Genomic DNA, 27,274 nt, shown 5'->3' with positions numbered 1-27,274 from the left:
TGTGTGTGTGTGTGTGTGTGTGTCTGTGTGTGTGTCTCTGTGTGTGTCTGTGTGTGTCTGTGTGTGTGGGCGGGTGCACGCATGCACCAGCCTAATCGTGAGTGCAAGTGAGGGAGGGTGACCCCCAAACCAAGCACACCGGGCCATGGATTTTCACTCTCACGGGTCCAGGCCTATTTCTAGCTAGGTGTTATCTGCAGAGTATAGCTTAGCATAATGAGAGGACAGAATCAAGATGAGTAAGTGTTCATCACGGAAGAGTGGGATGTCGGGAGCCTCAGCAGGGGCATCACCTGGATGGACCATTTTCCACATGGAGCTGGTGCCATGAGGGAAGAATAGGTCACAGCTTGTATGACCCTTGTGCTTCTCCAGTTTCCAACGATGACATTCCGTCCACCTACCACCCACCCAAATGCGTTTCTCTAGTTTTATTGAGGTCAGTTTGGTTCCTCTCAGCCACAATTTTAATACATCTTATAGGGAAAAAAATCTTAATTAGAATAATTAGAATAAAATTATTAAACACAAATGTGAAAATGGAGTGATTGGTACTCACACTCTTTGGATCTCAGTTAAAGGTACCAGTTTTTCTCTGAGCCATTTTAGAACTTCATAGAAACCTTTAACAAGAACCTGTTCCAACGTGTAATGAATGCAAATCATAAAGTACTAAATCAGCGATTAACAGTATTCACTGTAAAACCACAGAAGTACTCAAACATCACTTTGTTTTTTAGAAGTAGAAACAAACATTTTTGAACTTGCGTGGATGTTTTTAAGCCAGGAAAAACTTTTTTTTTTTAACTTGGTAATTGGGAAACTATTGGTGCTCCTGCAGCAGCAAGAGGATTCATTGGACCTCGCTGCGAAATCACACAGGCACCGTTCTTTACATTCAGTCAAATGCGTGTGCGGCCTCCCGGTGTCTGTTAAAGCCGACAAAGAATGCTGCCCACAGAGCGAAGGCGAGTGGTTGTGGACGTGCCTGTTGATAATCTGATCTTGACTTGGAGCCGCCTGCGTTGAGACTGTTGCTCCATCACCACGTAGGAGCTTAGCCATGAAATGTTCCCTCTGTGTAACGACGATCTCTGTGCGAGCAGAGGCCAGCACCATTTGGTCCCTGAGACTCAAAACAAAGACTGATTTGCCTGGTTAAGACCCCCAGTCTCTAATGCAGTCAATAAATCTTTGTTGGTAAATAATTGCTATCGAGCAGAGTTTTAATATAAATTTATGAGTGGTGTTTTATCACAGCTTGGGGCTGCAGCAAACACTGAGTGATGGATTTCAGATAGCACTTAACATTCATTACATTAACTTTGTAAGTTATTTAAAGCTTGTACACTTAACATTGCTTTTGGCTTTCAATGACCTCTTGGGACTAGACAAAGAATACACATGACGAATAAAGAGATTGCAGCCAAAAGACAATTCTACTCTTTGCTCCACTGTAGAAAAGGTTCCTTGGGCAGAAAGCAAAATGTGCCTGTCTGGAATCCTGATATTTTGGTTGTAGATCATTAAAATCAGTCTTTCTGATATGTCAGTAAATTAGGTGGTAGGAATTAGACCAACATTTGCCATTTCCAAGTAAGATAAGAAGAATAATTTGAGGTGTCATAAAACACTTAAAATTTCTTGCTATACAAACAAGTTAAAATTTGTCTGGTAGATGAAATGGTTTGCACGGAAGCAGCAAAGCAGCAGGGTAACAAGTACAAACCCTTGGTTTGTACCTCGAATCTTGCCCCTGTTTCTGCCCCTTACTGCTGTTTGGGTTATCTGTTGCCCGGTAATGAGCCTGAATTATAGTGGCTTAAAACAGTGCCATTTTGGCCAGGTGTGGTGGTTCATACCTGTAATCCCAGCACTTTGGGAGACCGAGGCAGGTGGATCACTAGGTGAGGAGATTGAGACCAACCTGGCCAACATGGTGAAACCCCATCTCTACTAAAGAGTACCAAAAAAAAAAAAAAAAAAAAAAAAAAACAGATGTGGTGGCGGCTGCCTATAATCCCGGCTACTCAGGAGGCTGAGGTAGGAGAAACACTTGAACCCGGAAGGTGGAGGTTGCAGTGAGCCAAGATCACGCCACTGCACTCCAGCCTGGGCAACAGAGCGAGACTCCATCTCAAAAATAAAAAATAATTTTTAAAAACAATGCCACCTTATTGTTTATCATTCTGTAGGCCAGGAGTTTGGGCAGGGCATATTGGGGACAGTTTGTCCATGCTCCACAATATACTTCCTTAGGGCTACAGCATCCAAGACCATTTCTTTACTAATGTATCTGGTGCCTCAGCAGAAGTGGCTCAGCTGGCTGAGGGCTGACATGAAAAGGTCATTGGCAGTCATCTGTCTGAGACCTCAGTTCTTCCTCGAGTAGTCTCAGGATGTCTCCTCTTTACTTGGTCTCCCTGGTAGGATAGTCTGACCTCTTCACAAGGCTGCTCAGGCTTCCCAGGGGCATAAAAGCAGGAGCTTCCAGGCCTTTTTCAGGCTTTGGCCAGAAGTGGCACAGCATAATTTCCACCACATTCTGTTGGTTCAATTGAGTCAGAGGGTAGAGTGATCACACAGGGTATGAGCACCACGGGGGATGAGGAGACTGGTTTTTGTGTGCCGCCTTCAGACACTATCTACTTCACTCTAGCCTCCTTCGTGCAAAGTACCCACAGCCTGTCCCCAGCTACCCAAAGTCTCAAGCCATTATGGCATCCGGCCCAGGCTTGAAGGTCATGGCCTTGTCATCTACACCAGATACACAGGTGGATGAGTCCTCCTTGGATATGGTCCTCCCCATCGGAAGACCAGGGTACCCAGGAGACAAGTTATCTCACACACTGTGCAGGGGTGACTCAGGAACAGGAGAACTGCAACAGATACCCTTATTCTAAAAAGGTGGAGAGGCTGTAATCCCAGCACTTTGGGAGGCTGAGACGGGTGGATCACCTCAGGTCGGGAGTTCAAGACCAGCCTAGCCAACATGGTGAAACCGTCTCTACTAAAAATACAAAATTAGCCGGGTGTGGTAGCACATGGCTGTCATCCCAGCTACTTCGGCTGCTGAGGCAGGAGAATCACTTGAACCCAGGAAGCGGAGGTTGTGGTGAGCCGAGGTCGCACCATTGCCCTCTAGGCTGGGCAACAAGAGCAAAACCCCATCTCAAAACAAAACAAAAAAAGGTGGAGAGGGACAAGAGACATGGAGCAGTCACTGGCCCATAACAATTCTGAAATCCAGCCAGCACATGATGACGATTCACCCTGCTCTGGGCATAAGAATGGTATGTTCTCCACAGGAGGCATCCTCCTTGGCCCTGGGATCTGCCTCTCCCATAAGAATTGACCCATGTTTGCTACTACACAGCTTTCTCAGCCTGCTTCCTGCTGTACTTAAAGTTGAGGGCCCAGAGACCACTTTTCTTTCTAAACTTTCTCTGTGCATTTTAATCCAAGGTGGTATAATTCCTTTAAAAATCTTGTGGGTATCCTTTGTGTCGAATCATAATCTGTTCCATTAAACAAAAACTAATGCACAGATTTCTCTCTGTAATCCACGGATCTCTGATCAGAAGGGTCTGTGAGGCATTGCCTTCAAATCTTTGAGTTCTCATGGAAAGGGTCTGACTGCCACACCGTTGAAGGGGTCCTCATTCTGTGATCACAGCTACTGGTATCCCCAGAATTTGATCTTAGTTCCGATGCTGGTTCTTACTGAAGGGTTTTCTGCTGTCAGGAGAAGCTGGGAATGAGAAACTGTTTTGTGATCAGTCCAGCAAGGTTCTCAGTTGAAATATTTGTTCTAATTGTGCTGGAAAGTTTCCTGGACCTCCTCTCTCCTCCCGTATTTAACAGAGCCGGGAGCACTTCCAGCATCCGGCATGGCAATCTGGTAGCCAGGTGTGCAGGCTCACGAGGCACTCTTGCTATGCTACCCCATCCCCCTGATGGGGGGGCAGGTTTGCTAATTGCCCTGCTGGTGCACGGTCTGCCAGCCCCATTTTGATCCTCAGGTAGGATTTTCCTCACTGTCCTCACAACTTCCACTCATGCTTCTTACATCTCTGCCAGCCTCAACCAACTGCCTAGTTCCAAAGCCACTGCCATGTGTTTTGATTTTTGTTACAGCAGTACAGGATGCTAATTCTGTTTTTCTTACCTGTTGCTGCATAAGGATCTGCCCTGATACTTCAGGATTTAAGAAAATGATCATTTGACTATTTGTTACAACACTGTGGCTGAGGCCTGTGGACAGAGCCCAGCAGGGCTGACTTGTCTGTCAGAGTTCCCCAAGGCAGGTGCTGCGAGGCTTTCTCGAGAATTAAACCCAAAGGAGATAGTGTTATTCCCATGGATGCTGTTAGCTAAAGTGAGTCTCAGGCAGCCCAGGGTCAGTGTGGGAGGATTTATTTATACCGGGGCACCAGTGCCACGAAGTGTGGTTCAGTGGGAGCTGTCTTTGGAGAACAGATACCACGCTGGCTGTGCACGTGGGGCAAGTTCCATAACCAGTCTGTTTCAGTGTCCTTATCCATGAAATGAGGATCGTCGTGGATGTCAATTGTGAATGCAGTTGATGAAATACGCAGTTGTGAATGCTGAGGGATTGGTGTTCACACTCTTTGGACCCCTGTTAAAGGTGTCATATCAATACCTGTCCATGAAATGAGGATAATCAATGACCACCCGGTTGTCACACACTTTCAGTGGGTTCACAGTTGCAAGGCACTTAGAGCAGCAGCGTCTGGTTCAGAGTGAGCCCAATATTGCATAGAAATAAAAAAAACTTTTTTTAATAAATGCCGAAGCCACATAGGAGTCAAAGAAAGCATTTTAATTGATGTCTTCACTGTGACAGCTGGACAGCAAGAAAGAATCTTAAGCAGAGGTGGTTTTCACATGTACAAAAGTGGCATCTGAAAGATGGACAGAGTATGCATGGTGACATGCCACCATGCCGTTTGGCCCTGGGTTATGCGGAATCAAAAAGACTTAGGATCACAGGGGCCATTGGCACTCACTGACGGGAACTGTCTGCCTGAGCGTCTCCGGCAGAGCCTTCCGGCCTCTGTCATCTCCTGACCAGTAGGATCATGGCTTCATGTCCTCTGAAAGTTTCAAATGAACTATTTTTAGAGTTTTCCATTTTCTTGGTCCTTAGAGTAGGGAAGTGTGAAAGTTCGGACTGATGGACGCTTAGGAGAGGCTGTCTGTGCGCTCAGCCCAGCCCAGACCAGTGGAGGCCACCTTCGTACCACTTCCTCCCTAAGGAAGGCGACGGGCTGCCTGTCTTCCCCAGTTGTTTTCCATTTAGCTGCTGCACGTGGGGGACGCTGAGTGTATTCAGAGGGGCGTCCCATGGTCAAACTGGAACTTGCTTTGGGAAGCGTGTGGACTAAGAAGGGGCTTGGCTTGTGTTGCCACGTATGAGAAGACATCTCACTGGGGCTTTTGTGGCAGCTCCACGGTCCGTGGAAGTCCCCACCAGCTCAGTGCGGCTCTAGCGTTAGGTACCAGCCGCGCCCTGGGAGGGCAGAGGACCCTGGCTCCTTCCGAGGGAGATCGTCCAGGTAGCGCTCACTGTTGAGACCTGTGGACCCCTGTCCCCAGGGTGCTCATGCAGAGACTGAGGGGCCCCAGGTAGGGATCATGCAAAACATTTTTGTAGCCGATTCAGGGCTGAATGGTTTAACTTCTAGGGCCGCTCTAGGCTGAAATTCTGTGATTCCCACTTGGTACAAACACTCTTCAAAAATCTGTGTTCAGAATTAATTTAAGCTAAGAAAGAAAAAGCATGTTTTTAATCCACAAAATCTATTTCCCGAGTCTGCTCATTTGTAGTCCAATTGAACCTCTGATTATGAACGCCCATCTTGCCTCCTGCTTCTGAAGCCCCAGCCAACGTCTTCACTCATCAGAGAGCTGTCTAATCGTGCTTTTGAGAAAAGGCCTTTTAGAATTATGTAAGGAGAGACAATAGAGAGTTTTGTAGTTTATCCTATTGTTTTGGCAAACCTTTTTTTTTTTTAAGGTTTACATGTATAAGTGCAGACATGGACTCTCTGATGTCAAAGATCTGTGGGCGTTAAAACCACAGCTGGGGAGTCTGGGCTTTCCTGGGATTGGGACCCCTCAAGGAAGTTGAAGCCTGTGTAGTAAGTTGGAGGCCTAAGCTGCCCGGCTGTGGGAAGGCCATTGCAGCTGTCCGGTCCATGTGGAAGGACCTTGATGTCAATCCAGAACCACATTTTTGTTTTGTTTTTGAGACAAGGTCTTATTCTGTCACCCAGGCTGGAGTGCAGTGGCACAGTCACGGCTCACTGCAGCCTCGACCTCCTGAGCTCAGGCAGTTCTGTACCTCAGCTTCCCGGATAGCTGGGACTACAGGTGCACACCACCACACCCGGCTAATTTGTGTATTTTTTGTAGAGATGGGCTTTCAAGGGTTTCAACTTGTTGCCCAGGCTGGTCTCAAGCTCCTGGACTCACGCAGTCCCCTCACCTCCACCTCCCAAAGTGCTGGGGTCACAGGCGTGAGCCATCATGCCCAGCCCTGAACCACATTCTGTTTTTTGTTTTGTTTTGTTTTGTTTTGTTTTTTGAGACAGAGTCTTGCTTTGTTGCCCGGTTGGAATGCAGTGGCATGATCTCAGCTCACTGCAACCTCTGCTTCCCGGGTTCAAGTGATTCCCCTACCTCAGCCTCCTGAGTAGCTGGGTCTACAGGCGCCTGCCACCACGCCCGGCTAATTTTTTGCATTTTAGTAGAGACAGAGTTTCACTATGTTGGCCAGGAGGTTCTCGATCTCCTGACCTCGTGATCTGCCCGCCACGGCCTCCCAAAGTGCTGGGATTACAGGTGTGAGCCACCGCGCCTGGCCCAGAACCATATTCTTGAGCTGAGCTCCCGAGGTTACCTGGTGATATAGAAAGAAGGTGGCTTAACTGGGGGGCGCTGCAGTAGCTTCTCAGACTTGGCTGCTCTCGTGCCTCCTTGGGGCCAGGGCTGTGGTTATAGTTGCTGTCCATCACTCTAGATGCTTTCACCTAGGCAGAGCAACCGAAGTGCACTTTGCAGGGAGCTGAGAGGCTCAGTTGCTAACATCTGACTGGTTTGGGTGGAACAAGGGTGCGCTCAAGATGCTGTGGCAGGCCTCACTTGGATCAGCTACTCCTATCCCCAGGGGTCAGGACAGGACTCTGTCATGTTTCTGGCGTTGCCTTTATCTACTCTACAAATTTCAAGAGAACCTGGACATGTGAATATGAAAGAGAAGGCATTCATGTATAGAACTCATTACAAAGACAGCATCACTCCTAGAAACAAGATACTCTGTGTGTGTGCACACGCGTATGCGTGTGCGCGCGCATGCGCGCATGTTCATGGATCAAGGCAGACATGGGCTGAGTTAAAAAACTGGTACTAAAATACCCACTTACCAGAGAAATTGTCAATGTCATGGCCCCACATTTCCATTAGATAAGCAGTAACCTCTTGTGAAGTGGAGGCAAACTAGAAACAGCTCTCCCAAACGTGAGCAAAAAGAGCAACTAGAACTGATGGAAGATTGAGTTTTGGGGGAAGAACCCTGGAGGCCAGGGGATCCTGGGATGGAGAGAGCCCTGTCACCCCCTTTCCCCCATCTGCCCTTGCTGCAAGGTGGAGGTCAGCCTTGTTTTATAAATGGGGTCACTTTTCAACCTTACTGGCCCATGGCCCCGCCCTGTTTCTGTATCTGCCAACTAGAGAGCAACTCCCATCGTTTGTTTTCACCTTTTAGAATTCCTGGGACTAACAACAATTGTAATAGAATCGATGGTATTTTAAATGCTTGGGATGAGCAAGCACTTTGGGTTCCTGGGATCTTAGTATAAAAGCCCACCAAGGTGCAGGTCTCACCATCGTGCTGTCTGCTGAGAGATCTGATAACCAGCCTTCCCCACTCGATGTTTGCCGGGGCTGAGACCTCAGCACAGGTCTGTGGTGCCCACAAGGCTGTGCTTCTCAGGGCCAGGTCGATTTTGAGTCACGTGCTTACTGTGTGTTGGAACACTTGTGCTTTGAAGGCTACGATTGGACGCATGATTCCCAGCACGTTTCTTGAGGTTCCACCTGCAGCCCGGACCTGTGGTTGAGTCGAGCTTCTCTCCCCAGCTTTCCCAGGAGTGTGTGCTCTCCTGTTTCCCATCTGCATTTGCTTATGGGGCGCCATGAAACCAACACATGGAGCCACTTGGAGACTTCCATGTTAGTTGTGCACAGATATCTACACTTCTCATTGCCAAACAGTACGTGCACTGATTTTGATGGCCGATTATCTAGACTAATCAGACAAACACATATTCCGAAAGACATTGTAATTGCACTAGGGACTTACAAATTTTTATTCAACTGGTGAATGTCTTTTTATTTCATTTTAAAACCTCGATGCATTGTTTGTTTATAGTTAACATGGATTCATTTAATGAGAGTTAAGTTTGACCATATAATGGAACAAATGCTAATTTCCTCAAAAAGTAGTAGTTGTTCTATGTCAGACCCATGACCAGGGTCTCCTCGCTGTAATTAGATAACTTGTTTCCAGGGGAAGGGGCTCCCCTGCAGATAATTTCCTCATCTCCAATAGAAGTGGGCGTTGCTTTCTTTTTATTTACTTCATTATTCTCTAGCTTCCTCATTTGAAACTGCAAATATTCTTATCTGTTGTTTTCCTAAGGTGAACATGATGCTTTTTACTATCAATTTATGTACTTTTAGAAATATTTAAAATAATTTATCTTTAAAAGAGAATGAACTAGTCAACCTATTAAATGATTACATCATGATCTTAAAGATTCTCAGGAAAAGTTTGCTGACCCTTAGATGATAATTCTTCAAAATGGGATTCTGATTCTGTGTTGGCTAAGTGGATTATAACCCGGCCCTTGCGTGCTAAACCTTAAGTGTGACCATGTTCACCCCCTAGGCTTCTTCCTGTATCTCTTGGCTCCTCCCCAGCCACCTTCCATCTCCCAGACTTCCTCCTTGAATATAGAACCTCAACAGCTGGCCTGGCCACCTTGCCTACCTGGGTCACCAGCCCCTCCAGTGCTGTGTGGCTGATACCAGAGTATTCTTTTCCCCCCTGGTCACCAGCTCCTGTACTCTCTGGCTCAGTGAATGACCCCACTGGACCACAACAACTAAAGCCTGACTTTGTCTGTGCTGGCCCCGCCCCACCCCACCCAGAGCCTTGTCCCGATTTTACCTCCAACATGTTTCTCTCACCTGTGTTCTCCTTGCTTTCCTAACCTTCTCCTCCCTTGCCCCCAGAAATATCCCTGATCATCACTGCCATTCTAGACCAGTCTTTCCCACATTTGAGTGGTGTGGAACTTTTGTTTTGTTTTTGTTTTTAAGACAGAGTTTCACTCTTGTTGCCCATTCTGGAGTGCAATGGCGCAATCTTGGCTCACTGCAACCTCCGCCTCCCAGGTTCAAGTAATTCTTCTGCCTCAGCCTCCCAAGTAGCTGGGATTACAGGCATGCACCACCATGCCCGGCTAATTTTTGTGTTTTTAGTAGAGATGGGGTTTCACCATGTTGTCAAGCTGGTCTCGAACTCCTGACCTCGTGATCCACCCGCCTCAGCCTCCCAAATTGCTGGAATTACAGGTGTGAGCCACCGTGCCCAGCCAGAGCCTTTTAAAAGAACAAAAATCTCATGAATCCTTCAACATTTATTTAATTGTTTTGATAATAATTATGCAGTTAGGTACAAGCAGAAAACTAAGATTCAGCCCGTCTTTATAGCTTTTCAATAAATATAAAAGTTATATTTATTAAAATTTTAAATTAATAGCATTAATTTATTGTGCATTTAATGATAAGGATGATGATGTTTTGCTGAAACAAAATGGCGGCCTTCCGTGCCGGGGTTAAGGGATGACGGTTGCAGTGCAGGCTCCTTTGGTTTCAGCTGCCTCGTGACTGTATCACGTGGTGACGCCAGCCTCTTCCTTTCCTGCTTTCATACTGAGAAATCGTTTTGCATACAGCATGCGGTGCCTTCCCCGGGGGCTGACTTGTTCTTGGAGTGAGTGATTTACATGTTGCGTCTCCCTCGGTGCTCTCCCCCTTAGCACAACTCATGACCCAGGAAGTGAGAGATGCCAACGCGGGTGGTGGAATCCAGTGGTGGTTTTGGATCACTTTTTAGATAGTGATTAATATACACTCAAAATTTTAAAAATTCTCTTGGAGAAATTATGGTTCCAGAGAAAATGACAGGTTTCCAATGTGTCTCAAATTTGCTCAGACCGTCTGGGGATCTTATTACATTCACATTGATTCCTCCCCTCTCTAGTAGACCCAACCGCTGCTCCAAAGTGGGCCACACTTTGAGCCGGAAAACGCTTCCATCTTGCCAACTCCTCACCAGGAGAATCTTTCCTAATGCAAATCAGATAACCCCTTCCTTCCTCCACGGTAGTCATCTGTGGCAGGGTCCAGACATTCAGGCACCTCCAGGGCCAGGCAGGAAGTGGGGCTGAGGGTAGCCCGCTGGTTTGAGAGAAGGGCCCACGGTGCCCGCGGAAACCCGATAGTGTGGCCTCTGCACACCGCTGCCCCTCAGGCCACGCTCCCCATGTCAGATGGAGAGTATGGGTGCTGTGACTGCTGGATCCTTAGATCCATGGGAGGCCAGGGGGGCTCCATCCAACTCCGGTGACTCTTGGCCAAAAGTCACAAACACCGTGCGCACGTGCAGCTGGCCTGCAGCAGGTTCGGTGTAACCTGTGTTCAGTGCAAAAATGTGTACCTGTGACCAGTATTTTAACATAGGAAACCATCACACACAAGTCCGATGTTTCTCCTTCTCTTTGATAATCAGGATATCTGGACACATGGGGCCCTCCAGCCTTGCAGGGTCACTGTGTTGCACAACCCCAGGGGCCTGTTGGTGATGGCATGTAGCCCTGTCGTGTTCTGGGCTAAAGTACTCCTCCTTGCCAAGCGGGTCTGACCTCCAGCAGCCTTACCCCATTCCTGGAATTTGCTAGTCGGGTTAAGATTTCTTGTCCTGTTCTGCTTTCCTTGAAGACACTCAGGGTCGAGTCCTCAGGCTGCTCCTGGATTTAGCAAACAGAAACTGCTTCCTCTGGAGCCATGTGCACTCTCAGGGGAAATATTTGCTCATCTGCTCTCACTCCGAGCTCACGTTTTGTTTCAGTGGGAATTTGAGAGTGAAGCGGAGCCCCTATCTGCTCATGTTCCTTGACTGAATCAGAATGTCTTGGGAATTGGGGATACCCTCTGTAAACTGTGGGGTGCAGCGGGAAGATAAAATGCAAGTTGTCATGAAGTCTCACTTCTCTCCCTACAAGGGACTCAGGTGACAGAGGTGCCTGCCAGAGGGATCCTGAGCAGCCACCCCTTGGTGTTTGTGCTTTGGAAGGGGGAGCTGAAGTTCAAAACCAAAAGTGCTGGGCTGGGCAGTGGCTGGAACACCCAGAGGTTCTGTGTGGGGAGCAGGTCACCGCCCATCCGTAGGAACAGGAGACTTTGGCAGCCCAGCAGCCCAGTGTCCTGGCAGGAGTGAAGCAGGCAGGAGGGCTGGCCCTGCCAAGTTCTGTTAGCTAACAAGACACTTGCTCTGTGTAACTCAGAGTCCTGGCTTTCAGGGAGCCATGGCTTCCATGACTTTGCTGCCCCTGACCTGTTCCTTTGGGGAGCAGGGGAGTCAGGGGACACGACTGCACAGCCAGGCTGAGTGTGGGGTAGTGCTCCAGCCACTGAAAGAAAAGCACACCTGCCCCAGCCCAGCTGGACCACAGCCATGACGTGACAAGTAGGGCAGCCAAGTGGCTCTTCGTCTCCACTGCAATTCTTGGTGGGGGTCATATAATAAACCCAACTGGGGCCGAGGCTAGAAGGCAGAAATATGACTCCTAAGAGGCCAGGGTATTCCGTAGTCGTGCCGACTTACGCAGCATTTGAATAGTGCCTGTAATCCAAGATTATCCTCCCTGGCAAGACGTAGAGTTTAAGTTAAGTTTATTTATTTAATAAGCTCTTAAGTTTATTACAAGTTTTCCTAGGATCAAAAGAAAATCAGCCTAGGCCAGGTGCAGTGGCTCACTCCCTGTCATCCAGCACTTTCTGAAGACCTAAGTGAGGCACAGTGGCTCACTTCGCTGTTACCCCAGCACCTTTGGGAAGCCAAGGTGGGAGGATTGCTTGAGCCCAGGAGTTTGAGACCAGCCTGGGCAAGATGGTGAGACCCTGTCTCCTCAAAAAGGGAAATAAAAAATTAGACAGACGTGGTGGCATGTATGTGTAGTCCTAGCTACTCGGAGGAGACCTGGGCAGGAGGATTGCTTGAGCCAGAAAGTTCAAGGTTGCAGTGAGCTGTAATTGCATCAGTGTACTGCACTCCAACCTGGGCAATACAGCGAGACCATATCTTTACAAAAAACAAAAATAAAAAAATTAGCCGAACAGGATGGCACACACCTGTAATCCCAAGCTACTCAGGAGGAAGGAGGGAGGATCACTTGAGCCCAAGAGTTCAAGGCCACAAGAAGCTATGATGGCATCACTGCACTCCAGCCTTTTTTTTTTTTTAATTTAAAAAAAAGTTTTAATTCAGCCTAGTTTAGTTCTTCAGAAAGCTATGAAATCATGTCTTCACATGCCTCCCGATTAGACTGTTTCCCCCTTTTTCCTAACAAATAAGTCCTCGTAGCCTTCACTGCGGTGGGACAATTTTGAGGATATGATTTGTTCGCGAAAGCACTCCCCACACGCCAGCCAGAAGAGTGGTGCAAGTCCATCCGCATGGAGCCCCAGGGGCGTGCGCCGTGGCCAGCGTTTGAGTGGGAAGGGACGAAGCTTTCTGAATGAAGCCGGGAGCATCTGTAATCTTCTGGTGACACCAGAGACCTGTCATTGTTTGAATTCCATCTGAAATGAATGACGGAAAAATGGGAGCCCACTGGAGAACTTGACTGAGGGCCGGGCGCAGTAGCTCACGACTATAATCCCAGCACTTTGGGAGGCTGAGGCAGGTGGATCACCTGAGGTCAAGAGTTCGAGATCAGCCTGGCTAACATGGTGAAACCCCGTTTCTACTGAAAATACAAAAAAAAAAAAAAAGAAAGAAAAAAATTTAGCCGGGCATGGTGGCACGTGCCTGTAATCCCAGCTATTCGGGAGGCTGAGGCGGGAGCATCACTTGAACCTGGGAGGCGGAGGTTGCAATGAGCTGAGATCGCGCCACTGCACTCCAGCCTGAGCGGCAGAGGGAGACTTTGTCTCAAAAAAAAAAGGACCTTGAGTGAGGCTTTGTTATGCTAAGTTTTAAAATCCTCGGGAATCCCACTGGAGAGGGGTCTCTCATGAATTGAGGCAATTGCTTATTTATTACTACGTCACTAGTGGTGACTGCCCCTCTCCTGTAATTCCTGCATGCGAGGAAGTTCTTATTGTCATGGTTTGCAACTTAGTAGCATTTTCCTATGGACTTAGTTCCTTCAGTTGATTGGTCTCAGTTCCGTATTTGGTTTATAGTGATTTAGATTCCAAGAAATCAAGGTATGCCACATTTTGCCACGTTTCCGCGAGTAAGAACTTGCAAAGAAATCATCTTCCAAAGTCATTTCAAACTCAGATGTTTTCCCTTAAGCAACAACGTGTAGTGGCAGTTGGAGCCCCAAGCTGGCCCATACTTCATTATGTTTGCGAAACTTGGTTACAATTTAGTAAATAAAAAACAGTGTTGTCGCAGTACTGGTAATTAATTGGAAATGGAACTCAATTATATCCCATAATAGTACTTAATTCATTCTCATGTTGTGATTCTTGAAAGATAGCAGAGTTTAGGAGGTCCGTGGAGACTGGGAAATGTTCCGGAGGTGACTCGTGGGGCATCTCGGCTTTCTCAAAGTGTCTTCTTGTATTTCAAAACTTATAACTTTCCTTCTGCCTCAGCCCAAGTGAATTGGCCTGAGTCTTAATGCTTTCTCAGTCCTATTAAGGTTACATAAGTTTATAAAAGGATAGCGGAAGAGGAAGTAAAGAGATTCTCTCATTTTTCTTGGTTAACATGGAGCAGAGTAAGATGAGAAGGGAGGAAGACAGAGACAGAGACTCCCGACGTGAACGCTGTCGTTGAAAGGGACTGAGCTGGACAGGCATGGAGCCCAGGCTGAGGAGAGAACCCCAGCTCAAGGTGCTGGGCCTGCCCAGGCTCACTGTTGGCCATCGGCTTCCTTAACAAAGGAAGTTAACAAACCTGTAAAGATAGAGCAAGGCTTTTTGGGAATTGGTGTTAAAACAAGAAGAAATTCTCAGCAACCATTTAAGAAAACTGGATTAAACATGGCTTCAGAAAATGTGTAGGTTTCAGATTCTCAGTGGTTTTCAAGGAGGCCTAATATGATTTCATTAAAAGTGAATTAGAGTCAATTACATGGGATTTGTCTATTAAATATTGTTACTGAAATTTGCCAGTGGAATTTTGGTTTTAATAAAAAATCTGAAATGAAGGAAACTGTAAAAAAAACTTCCTCTTTATGAATCTAAAGTGAGAATACAGTTAATGCAGTTTGGATTTTTCTGGGGTTTTTCGTGGGTTTTGTTTTGTTTTGTTTTTTGATTTTTTTTGGCCATGAGGTGTGTTTTGTTTTCATTATTCATAGAAATAATTTTCTATAATGTCCCGGGGCCAACCGGAGAATTTGGCAGTCTGATTGGGGGTGGTTCCTTCAGAGACCCACAGGCCGGTGGCGTCGGCGCGGTGTGCCCAGGTTCACAGTGCGGCTTGTGGCTCGTGTCCGTCTTACAGGTGGCTCTTCCTCCACACCACGACTGGGGTCTCAGGGATGATGAGGGCAGGAAATCCTCCAGGCTCTTAGGAAATTTCACTCTGCTTCTGCCCAATGGTCTCTGGTCGGCAGGGTGTTCTTCTCCTGCATCTCTGTTTTTCTTCAGCTTGGCCCCATCAAAGCTAGCGATTCCCCTATGTCTGGTTTGTCTGCCATTTTCTTTTTTTGTTTTTTTGAGACGGAGTCTTGCTCTGTCGCCCAGACTGGAGTGCAGTGGTTGGATCTCAGCTCACTGCAAGCTCCACCTCCCGGGTTTACGCCATTCGCCTGCCTCAGCTTCCCGAGTAGCTGGGACTACAGGTGCCCGCCACCTCACCCGGCTAGTTTTTTTGTAGTTTTTAGTAGAGACAGGGTTTCACCGTGTTAGCCAGGGTGGTCTTGATCTCCTCACCTTGTGATCCACCCATCTCGGCCTCCCAAAGTGCTGGGATTACAGACTTGAGCCACCGCGCCTGGCCAATGCAGTTTTTTTAGTTTGTTCTTTCTTTTCCTCTCTGTCTCTCCTCTCCCCTCTCTCTTTCTTTCACAAGGTCTCGCTTTGTCACTCAGGCTGGAGTACGATGGTACAATCATGGCTCACTGGCACCTCAACCTCCTGGGCTCACGGGATCCTCCCACCTCAGCCCCCCAAGTAACTGGGATTACAGAAGCTCACCACCATGCCCAGCTAATTTTATTTATTTATTTATTTATTTATTTGTTTATTATTTGTTTAGAGATGGGGGTGTCAGCATCTTGCCCAGGCTGGTCTCGAACTCCTGGGCTCAAATGATCCCTACACTGTGCCCAGCCTGAGGTTTCTTTCTTTAAAACATTATACCTTTAGGTGTTTCCTGTGTGTTTAGCAGTTAATTATCCAAAAGATCTGAGTGTAGCACACCTCCCTGTGTTCGTGTCGTATTTGTTGAACTAATGGCACATCTGTTAGCATTCGCCAGCATCACAGAGTGAGGTTCTGCACACACAGAAGTGTTTTGAATGTATGCGTTGCCTGTGTACCTGGTTTTTCTTTTTTTTTTTATTTACGTTAGACTTTCTGTTTGGCTCTTTTTCCCTTGCAGGGCATGCTGTTGAAGCGAAGTGGCAAATCGTTGAATAAAGAGTGGAAAAAGAAATATGTCACCCTGTGTGACAATGGCGTGCTGACCTATCACCCCAGTTTACATGTGAGTATGGCCCCCTCGGAGCAATTAACAGCTGCAGACCTCAACTAAACACCGTAGGGAAGGGGGACCTACCAGCAGCCCAGCCTCTTGTCTCTGTTTGAAGTGAAAGTTCATATTTGGTCTCCTGCTCAACTGTGAGATAAATAACACTGTCCCTCACACTCCACTAGACCATATGTCTCTCTTCCCCTCCCTGCCAGTCAGTCTGTGGCTTTCCAATTCTACAAAGAATTACAATAAAAGGCACAGATGAAGTAAAATTTTAGATGAGAGTAAAAAGACAGGGGCAAGAAGAAAAGAGAAAGGAGAGAAGAGTGATGTATCTGAAAATCGAGAATGAAGGAAACAATCACAATTGAACCCAGGATTTAGCTTTGAAAAGCTGTGAACAAAAATCGGAAGCTAAATGCAATTCATGACTCAGCTTTTACTGTCAGATAACACATTCCAGTTCATTAGGCAAAAGAAACTTTTCTCTTTGTGTTATATGTAAGTTTGTGTTATATATAAGTTGGTTATACTGGTGGTGTGTAAGATAGATTTATAAACAAAATTAACTTTATTCTTGGGGAAGAAATGCAGACATTCTACCCATTGATAAAATACAAAAAATGCAGACATTCTACCCTTGATAAAATTTAAAGTTGGGGTGTTAATTCTAGTTTCATAGCAATACATTCCATAACTCTTACTTAATGCAGAGAAATGTGTAGATTAGAATATATGGTGGAAGTCAGTCCTTCTATTCCATTGTCCCTCAGTATCTATGGGGAATGGATTCTGGGATCTGCCTTGGATACCAAAATCCATGATGCTTGAGTCCCTTGTATAAAATGGCATAGTGTCTGCGTATAACCTGAGCGCATCCTCCTCTATACTTTTAAGTCATCTCTAGATTACTTATAATATGTAATAGAATGTAAATTATCTGTAAATAGTTGCTATACTGTTGTTTTTTATTTGTATAATTTTTCACTGTTGTATTAGTTATTTTTCACTGTTTTTTTTTTCTTTGATTTTTTTCGTTCTTTTTTTTTTTTTTTTTTTGAGAGGAATCTCACTGTGTCTCCCAGGCTGGAGTGCAGTGGTGCGATCCTGGCTCACTGCAACCTCTCTCTCCTGGGTTCAAGCGATTTTCCTGCCTCGGCCTCCCGAATAGCTGGAATTACAGGTGCCTGCCACCACACCCAGCTAAATTTTTTTGTACTTTTAGTAGAGGCGTGGTTTCACCACGTTGGCCAGGCTGGTCTCGAACTCCTGACCTCAAGAAATCTGCCTGTGTCGGCCTCCCAAAATGCTGGGATTACAGGTATGATCCACCACGCCTGGCCGTCTTTTGAATATTTTTAATCCACAATTGATTGAATCTGCACATTCAGAATCCACAGATACAAAGGACAACTTTCTATCACTGTGTGAGGCTAGTGGTAATAGTAGCAGCAGCAGCAGTATTTTTTGTAGTTTTTGGTAGAGATTGGGTCTCCCTATGTTGCCCAGGCTAGTTTGGAATTCTTGGCCTCAAGCAATCTGCCTAACCTCGCCTTCCCAATGTGCTAGGATTACAGTCATGAGCCATGACACCCAGCTAAGCTATTAATTTTTAAAAATTGGAAATGCTTTATAAAATGACACAGTTATTGATGAGAAGTTAGAAAAAGCATGTTGAAGAAAATTAATATTATTCCTAAAATACCACCTAGGGAACCTGACTTAACATTTTAGGGTGCATACTCCCAGCTCTTTCTATGTATATATGCCTTTTCCTTCCACAAACACATGGCCATTGTGTATACACTGCCCACAGCCTGCCTTCCTCACTAACGGTAGATATTTTCATGTCAAGAAATGTACTTGTACACCACAATTTTTTAATGATTATATAATATTCCACTGTGTGGATATGCCTTCATTGATCCCACGGTATCTGAAAAATGAACCTTCTCAAATAAATTTAGTTTCAGTTTTTCACTATCATAAAGTACTCTAATCAGCATTCCTCTGTTTATCTCTCTGTCCCCTTGTCCATTTGCCCTGCCTAGGATAAATTCCTAGCAGTCGGCTTCCTGCGTTGAAAAGTTACGTGTGCTTTCATGGTTTTGGTGTATGTCGTCAAATTCCCAGAAAGGTTGTATTAGTTTGTCTCATCTGGCCTTTTCTCTGCCCTCTCAAGAACATTTACCTTCAGAAAGAATAGCTTTTCCTAATATGATAGGTAGCACATAGTAACCTTGATGCCGAATTCACTTGCTGGCCTGAGTTGCCCTTGTCTCCTCATCTTTTAGCAGTAGCTACACCTTTCAGAACCACGCAGCAAAGCAGGTGTTCCATCAGCATCTCTGGTTTCTGTTGTTACTGAGAGCACCTCCCATGCGTTACTATTCAGTGGAGTTCAAGATATAGATATGGATAGATTCTTACATAGATATTCTTTATTGTAGTAAGGAAATTCCTTTGTGCTCAGTGACCCACTAGTTTAGTTTTGGAATATGGTCAGACTGGTTCTCCAGGGGGCCTTCAAATCAGAGAGATGTAATACCTGTTCCATGAGGCCCACCTGGGGCCAGGTTGGCATCTCTCCAGGACCACCCCACCTAGGTCTCCAGTTCTGCAGGTCTCCACTGCACACCCAGCTTCCATCCATCAGAACAACAGCAAGGCACCGGGTCTTCCCTCGTTCTGTCTGCAAAGTTGCTCCATCAGCAGCGGCGGGGCTGCCCTGTTGCTGGCTTAGCTCCTCCTACAGACCCTGTCAGAGAGCAGAGGTCTAACTATTGAACCAGTTGCTTTATGTAAGTTAGAGAAGTGCAATCAAAATACCATTCTTGGTAAGACTCACTGACCAGTAAAAAGTGAGAGCTGATGAATGATACATTTCCAGTCAACCTATGCTCACTGCTGAGCCCAGGCTCAGTGGAAGGGATGTTTGCTGCTTCTTGCCAAGGGGCGGGTGTGGTAACAACGATATGTATCAGAAGATTCCCTTAGGAGGCCTAAAGCCTGTTTGCTTTTCATCCAACCTCTTGAGTATAGAATCACAACCAGTTCTTCAAAAAATCTCCTATCCACAGGCTTTTTCTTGTCATGTCCCTCAGTGTTTGCCTATTCCATCCTTTCGCCTTCATTCATAAGTATGCGTGAATATTATTGGAGTACAGAAGAGGGGCACAGTGGGGCTTTGTTGTATAATTGTGTAACAAGCAAGAGCCAATGTCATTTTCTTTCTTTTTTTTTGTGAGACGGAGTCTCGCTCTGTCGCCCGGGCTGCAGTGCAGTGGCATGATCTCAGCTCACTGCAAGCTCCACCTCCCGGGTTCACGCCATTCTCCTGCCTCAGCCTACAGAGTAGCTGGGACTACAGGCGCCCGCCAGCACACCCAGCTAATTTTTTGTATTTTCAGTAGAGACGAGGTTTCACTCTGTTAGCCAGGATGGTCTGGATCTCCTGACCTCGTGATCCACCTGCCTTGGCCTCACAACGTGCTGGGATTACAGGCTTAAGCCACTGCACCCGGCGAGGCAATGTCATTTTCAGATGCAATCCTGTTAATGCTAGTCTCCTTGGAACTGAAATTTTTGATGCAGTTACATAGTTCCCTAGGGGAGGGGCTTAATCCAGGAATGGATTTGAATCACTAGAGCCTGGTGAGATTGCATGACCTTCCATGTAATCCTTCACTGGTTTCATTTTCACAGCCAAGCATTGGATAAAATTGTGGAGAGGTAGTGACTTCCAGGTGTATTCTCTGACAGGTGCGTACGAGTCTGTTCTGTTGTGAGTTGTTAGGGGACGTGCTGACCCACACCAGCTGAGTTCGTCTGATGGTCTTGGTTCAAAATGGGAAGAGGCATTCAACGGGACACCCATGAGCCAGATCCAGATTTTCCTTAATAAGAAACTTGAGAATGTGCAAATGTGTTGCTAGTCCAGGTCCCAAAATTCTACACCGTGAGAGTGACCCCGTTATCTCAGTCTGGAAAATTTCAAAAGATCATAGAACCAGATGATCTCAGTTAAACACAGACCACACTGTGACACCCACATCCTTGGTTATCTCCAGGATGTATTACGCCAGAAGGACCGTGAGAGTCCTTGGCCACATGCAGTGGTGGCATAAGTGGTGAAGTGCTGGGAAAGCTGCCAAGATTGGTGGTGTTTGGGTTTCAGAGTCATTATTGTTGGTCCTGACTCTATTACTGACCACAGCGTGCAGTGGGGCCTCTCCCTGCTAACACCCTATTGTCTGAACATGGGAACCTGCTTCCTTTTCTCTCCTCTGGGATTCAGGCCCATGCCAGCCTCTGTAGACCTATATCAAGTCATTAAAAGTAGATGTTAACCTGTCAGTGGACCAGAATAACTCCCTCTCTTACACTAGAGGAAAATGTTGTCTGGTTTCTGAGAATACGGTTCTCATCCACCTTTTCTCTGAAAGGCAGATGGGGCCCAGGTTCCGCAGGAGCCCCCAGAGCAAAAGCCCCAGAGCAGGAGCCCCTGGAACAGGGGCCTGCGTTGTTCTCGTATAGCACAGCCTACACCCCGTTCTTTTCCACAGAGCCCAGGAAAAAATCCCGGCCAAACCATCAGATATTTTTAGAGTTTTCTACAAAGATGTAAGCGAGTATCAATAGTGAGGTTGCTGTACCAGCTCCTGGTGTATACCACTAACTTAAGAAGCCCAGGTAATTAGTGGCTGGAAACTAAAGGAAACTAGCATGCTTTGGGGGAGACGGGATTCTAATCAGCTAATACTTCTATTATGGGGTGGGGACTTGAGAGCGCCAGGCCTGCAGTTGTATTAAATATGGCAGATTCAGACAGAGATGAGGTAGGGCCGTGCAGCAGCCCATCAACACCAGTGCTTGCCTGTGGTGGCGAGGCCCTCTTCTTTCCAGCACAGACATTTATTTTCTGTCCACATGTGTGCTGCTCGCAGTCCCCATGAGGCTGGACCCTGGTGCCACCAGCAGCCTCCTTCCATTTGCTTATCATGTTAAATTCAGGGATCTGGGGAGAGGGTGTGGCACACAAGGAACGTTGGAGCAAGAGTAAACAACTGAGTCAAGTTTAAATTCTATAGGCCAATGTGGTTATGGGCGGGGGTGGGGGAGGGGGTAGTTCAATAGGATCTCCGGATTGTTTTTTCTTTAGGATCAAACCCAGAGGGTGGAATCGAGGGTCTTTACCAGCCTTGTCCTTCTCCCTCTGTGACACAGGGATGCTCAGGCATAGTGGCCAATGTCAGAGGACTGCCCATGTGGGATAGGAGGGTCTAGAAGGCTCAACTGCCCTCCTAGGGCTGCTCCACACGGCTCCTGCATTAGTCAACCAAATTGAGTTCCCCAGCAAGCTCCCCAACCGGTCCTCCCTAGACAAGACAGGCATGCAAGAGCCGAGTTGATAGACCAGCCTGGACAACATGGAGAGACCCCATCTCTACAACAAAAAAATGAGCCAGGCATGGTAGAGCACACCTGTGGTCCCAGCTACTCAGGAGGCTGAGTCAGGAGGATCACTTGAGCCAGGAGGTCAGGGCTGCACAGTGAGCTGTGATCGTGCCACTGCACTCCAGCTTGGACGACAGAACAAGACCCTGTCTTTAAAAAAAAAAAAAAAAAAGAGTTGATAGAGGCAGGTACAGCATTTGTTGCTGTCGGGTGGAGCGGCCACCCGCTACCCCAGCCTTCCCTGTGGCCGCCTCCGCTCCTTCAGGCTCCCGGCAGTGCCATCGTCCTCATACCTTTACTTGGGAAAGAAGCCCCAGCAGTGGGGAGCCCTGGCTTTCAGTTCCTTTGCACACGGTGGAAGCGGGAGACTGACTGTTTCCTAACCTGGCTAAAAAGTCTGGGTGAGGGTTTTTCAATGTCTCCATTAGATGCCCTTAGAAAAAGATCTCCCTGAAGAGGTGAGTTCAATTCCTGAGGTATCTGAACACGATTTGCTGATTGCACAAGCGTCCGCGGACATGTTTGTGTGAAAGGTCGATTGCCTTTGGACACGAACTTGAAGCATCAGTTCCAGACAGATGTCTTCCACGCGTCGGTGTGTTCTAAAACAGACCCAGCTCTTGGCCAGTCGGCAGGTGGCTGTGCTATGTGCGGAGCTTGTGGAATCCCAGCAGGATGACCTGCTGCTCTTGGGAACTGTGGCTTCAGAACAAAGCAGCCAGTCATGAAACGGGGGGCACCTGGCGTTGCAGGACACCGTGGGGCTGGTGTGAGGCTGAACATGTACCTGGAATGGGTCGGCTGCCTGGGAACCTCACAAATACTGATCCCCGGGGACCGCGCGTCTCCCTCAGAACGGGGGCAGCTTTCTACGTGCAGGAGATCGTGACAAGGGACTTCAGCTGGGTGGTGGCCCTGGGATGTCACTTTCCTTCCCACTGAATTGCTTCAGATTTCTCCTTCCGTTCTTGTCATCCCCCAGAATGACCAGAAAACCTTTCTTGTTTGTTTGTTTTGTTTTGTTTGTGTGTTTTTTTTTTTTTTTTTTTTTCGCCCTGAGCCCCCAGCTCAGTCCTTACAAAGATTGTTAGGAGACCAACAATCCCTAGTTCCTTTGACACACAGCCCAGCCTCACTCTGCCCTTTACTTAGGACATAAGCTACATCTACATACCCTTCCTACACCACAGATGGAAGTTGTGGAGGGAAATCTTTTTCCCCAGGTCTGTTTCCTGTTGTTGAAAACCTTAAAACTTTTTCTTAGGAGAGAACCTCTGTTTCTAAGCAGTGGAACAGAATTGCTTATGGAGTAGCCGGGTCATAGGATGTGATAATTTCCCTGGAAATCAGAGGGGAAAATAAGCAAAACATTGAGCCAACTCAGACTAAGAAAGCTCCCTGAAGGTTTATGCCAGTGATACCTCCAGGCCCCAGATGTGCTCAGCTTGGATTCTATGAAGTCTTGACCCCAGCCATCACCCACAGCCACATCTCCCAGCCTCCTTCAACTTCCCCAAAGCGTTAGGAGATGTTAGCACTGGCTGCCCCAGGATGATGGGGTCCCTGCACTTCTGTGCTTTGTAGGTTGAGAGAAGGAGGTATGGGTACAGGAGGAAGTGATGGTAGATTTCCACTGTAGTTATTTTAGTTTAGTTTAGTTTAAAGAGTCTTGCTCTGTCCCCCAGGCTGGAGTGCTGTGGCACAATCTCAGCTCACTGCAACCTCCGAGTTCAAGTGATTCTCCTGCCTCAGCCTCCCAAGTAGCTGGGATTACAGGCGTGCACCACCACACCTGGCTAATTTTTTGTTTTAGTAGCGATGAGGTTTCACCATGTTGCCCAAGCTGGTCTCAAACTCCTGACCTCAAGTGATCCACCCGCCTAAGCCTCCCAAAGTGCTGCAATTACAGGCGTGAGCCACCGCACCTGGCTGTGGTTATTCCTAAAGGCCAGCGGTAGGGCAGGATAACAAGGACAGCACCAGAGTGGGGAGAGGTAAATGAACCTACAGTGTCCACATCATTGCTTCCCTGGCAGAGTATGTTCAGCCACTGGTTGACAGTAGGCGGGGGCTGCCCAGACTGTCCAGGAGCGTCTGCTTAGCTTTCGGGTCACACAGAGGTGCCCTGCTGCAGACGCTCAGGTTACATCCGTTCTAGTGGGTGCATTTGAAGGTAGACATTGGGAACTGGCTGGAAGGTGTCCATTTTGGAAACGTGGAGAACGAGTTCTTTCACTGGGTAGGAAGTTTTGATGACGTTGTCTTCAAACTTAATAATGTCTGTGGACTTAAATGTGAGCCTTGGGGAGCACCTCGAGAGAAAAATGGAGGCATGATGAGAACGAGTCACTTCAGACTCTGAAGAGTGCGAGCTCTGAAACTTTCACCAAAAGCTCTTAGCAAACAAAAGCTAATGGAGTTAGTTGGATTTCTAAGGAAAACGCTGTCCTGAAGTTGAAGCTACTGGGGGTAAGACTAAAACTGGGGCTCAAAAAAAATATTTAAAAAAGCTTCAGTTATTTCATCTTTCTTTCTCAAGATGCTATTATTAAATGAAACCTATAACCCAGTTTAGATAACACATAGAAAGCTCAACCAAGTAATGAATGAAACTGCCTTCATGGGGTGACCAACCGCCCTGGTTTTCTGCAGGACTGAGGGGTTCCCAGGGTACCGGACTGCCATAGCTAAAATCAGGGAAGTCCCAGGCAAGCTGGGATCTGGTCACACTTCCTCCAGGACTGACCACCCTAACAACTCCTTTACCTCCACTTGGCATTTTGCAAAGATAACCCCAAATATGTAAATAAGACTGACACGGTCAAAGCAAGCACGCTGGCTGATGCTGCTGCTCCGTAGTCTACATGTTTGTGTCTTTGAAAAATTGTATGTCTCCAAGACTTTTAAAAAGCCCTGACTGCTTAACTTTGTTGGGGGAAAATATATATGAGTGTCTCAGGGTTTCAGACACTTCGCTGGATCACAGTTGAGGTGGATCAAGGGCAGCCTCTTCTGAGACCCTGAGAGTCCCTTTCTGTGGACTTAAATGTGAGCCTTAGGGAGCACCTTGATAGAAAAATGGAGGCATAATGAGAAAGAACTTGGACCTCAGGGCTTCACAGTTTTCAGCGTGGCCACCTATTCATCTTCCGTGTCGCGAGCACGGCCATCGAGTGCATGGCTGCAATTCCTGCTGACAAAGATGTGTGCAGTGGGATTCCTAAGTGCACCTGGAAGGATGAGCTCAGTGGCCTCACGGTCAAGCCAAGGACTTCATGGTGCCTCTGTCCAGGAAAGCTCACCTGAGTTCCGATCCTGGCTCTCTGGGCTTCCTCAGGAGGTCGTTTGGCAGCTGTGAAACTCCTCCCCTCCGGGCCATACCTGGCTGACGTGCATGAACTGCTCAGACTTTTAAAAAACCTCCTTCTGGCCAGGCGCGGTGGATCATACCTATAATCCCAGCACTTCGGGAGACTGAGGTGGTTGAATCACCTGAGGTCAGGAGTTCGAGACCAGCCTGGCCAATATGGTGAAACCCCATCTCTACGAAAAATATAAAAGCTAACCGAGTGTGGTGGTGGGTGCCTGTAATCCCAGCTACTTGGGAGGCTGAGGCAGGAGAATTCCTTGAACCCAGGAGACGGAGGTTGCAGCGAGCCGACATGGTGCCACTGCACTCCAGCGTCAGCAACAGAGTGAGACTCCATCTTAGAAAAGAAAAAAATCTTCTTAGATTCCTTTCCATTCTGCATGTGCCCAGATTAAAACAGCTGTGGCTCTGTCATTTCTTCCTGACCTGCAATACTGGACTTTTCCTTCTTAAGTTTTCCTCCTTTAAAATTATTAAAGAGCTTTCCTTCTTTTCATTACTAGGCAGGTTAATTTCTAACTGAGTGGCTTGGACTCCCCTGCAACACACAAACCCTTTGATTCTGTGTGTCATCGAGATTTGGTTTTGTTTTTTCAAAGCCAGGGCAGCCAAACCTGGACTCTCTAAAATTGTCATCAGAAGGCAGACTTCAGAAAGTTTCTAGTTTCAAAATCAGACAGAAGACCCACTTCTTTACGGATATAAAGACAATAAAAAGATCTCTGATGATTCCTAAGTGGGTATTTTCCTCTAAAGAAATCATTCAAAAAAAAAAAAGATCCCTATGCTGTGAGAATAGCAGCTCGTGGCTGTGCTCAGTGCCTGTAATTGCCTTTGTAAATACACAAATTCCTCACACAAGACTGCAGTATTTTACTTGGATTGAAGATTCACTAAGAATCTGTGATCCGTCTCTTCACCCACCTTCACATGTCTGCTAGGGTGGACCTCGAACTTCTTGAGGTGGTGAATATTCATTTACACTCAGAGAAACTTTTCACCGATTTCCCCAGAACATTGAAACAGTCAGAATAACTCCTCTACAGGCTACTGGATTGACAAATGTGAAGGCCAGATTTTCAGATGTGAAGCTGGGATGACCAAAAAGACAGACCTCCCTTTCTTACTGAGAAGAGCGTAGTCAGACATGTCAAGTCTATGGCACGCTGCTGCAGAAGGCGTGATTCATCTTAAGATCAAAAATTATTTCATCTTGCTTTCTTGGTCATAAGCCAAGGTGCCTGGAGCTGTCCTTCGACCTTTCATGTGCTGTGTCTTTGGTGCGGGTGTGCCATGTCTGTGGCGTGGGTGTGCCATGTCTGTGGCGTGGGTGTGCCATGTCTGTGGTGCAGGTGTGCTGTATCCATCATAAGAGAGTACTGGTCTGTGGCATGGGTGTGGCATGTCTGTGGTGAGGGTGTGCCGCGTCCGTCGTAAGGGTGCATCGTATCTTTTGCATGGTTCTGCCGTGTCCATCATAAGGGTGTGGCATGCCTGTGGTGTGGGTGTGCCGTGTCCATCATAAGGAAGCGCCATGTCCGTGGCATGGGTGTGGTGTGTCTGTGGTGCAGGTGTGCCGTGTCCATCATAAGGGAGCACCGTGTGTGTGGCATGCGTGTGGTGTGTCCATCATAAGGGAGTACCGTGTGTGTGGTGTGGGTGTGCCGTGCCTGTGGCATGGGTGTGGCGTGTCTGTGGTGAGGATGTGCCTTGTCCATCGTGAGGGTACACCATGTCCATCATACAGTTGTGCCTTCATGGCCCTCCCTGGTTCCCAGGCCCCATCTAGTGTGTCATTGTCTCTGGTGAGAATGTCCTTTTCTGCCCCATCTAGTGTACATCATTGAGGAGGAGAGCTGTATTCCCCACAGTCTGCCCAGGGGTTGTCATGTGAGTGGCACATAGGTATTGCTTAGTACGCACTGGTCACAGTGACTTGAGTGTGGCCACAATGAAGCTTCTAATCATGTGACTCCTTCAGCATCTTTGCTCCTGAACTGCCTGGACTCCAACCCTCAACATTGGCAATCCTGGCTCTGCTCTACAGATTGTGGTGTGATTGAGCTAACAATACTCACCACGTCATACAACATGGACTCCCTAAGCTGACATAGGGTAGGGGGGAGAACACACACTCACACACATAATCACTCACTCACACGGCACTATTACAAATGCTGCAAAATCTAAAAACCTCACTGGAATCCAAAAACCAATCCATTTAGAGGTATATGAGGAGATTATACAGATATTAAAGAACAAAGATCTGGAACTCTATGACAACAAACCAACATTGCTCTTCTAGCCTGAGCTGTCTGTTTTAGGCAGATGGGAATGGTTTCGTAAACAATATGAACCGCAACCGGTGTTTCTGCAAGTTTCTTTTTTTTTTTTTTTTTTTTTTGAGACGGAGTCTC

General features: G+C 47.0%; 1 protein-coding gene across 1 annotated transcript in view; it reads left to right on the top strand.

Annotated features, from left to right (window-relative positions):
- The window catches only part of AGAP1 (ArfGAP with GTPase domain, ankyrin repeat and PH domain 1), a 611,312-nt gene that overhangs the window by 346,558 nt on the left and 237,480 nt on the right, over positions 1-27,274 (top strand). Inside the window, exon 10 of the mRNA XM_011929622.1 lies at positions 15,938-16,042. Within this exon, the coding sequence (XP_011785012.1) occupies positions 15,938-16,042 (105 nt within the window). The remainder of the gene's footprint in view (positions 1-15,937; positions 16,043-27,274) is intronic.

Source organism: Colobus angolensis, unplaced genomic scaffold, assembly GCF_000951035.1.
Source record: "Colobus angolensis palliatus isolate OR3802 unplaced genomic scaffold, Cang.pa_1.0 Scaffold82, whole genome shotgun sequence".
In the NCBI taxonomy this organism is placed as follows: domain Eukaryota; kingdom Metazoa; phylum Chordata; class Mammalia; order Primates; family Cercopithecidae; genus Colobus; species Colobus angolensis.
Note: the sequence above shows the minus strand (reverse complement) of the source record. Positions and strands in the feature narration are given on the sequence as shown.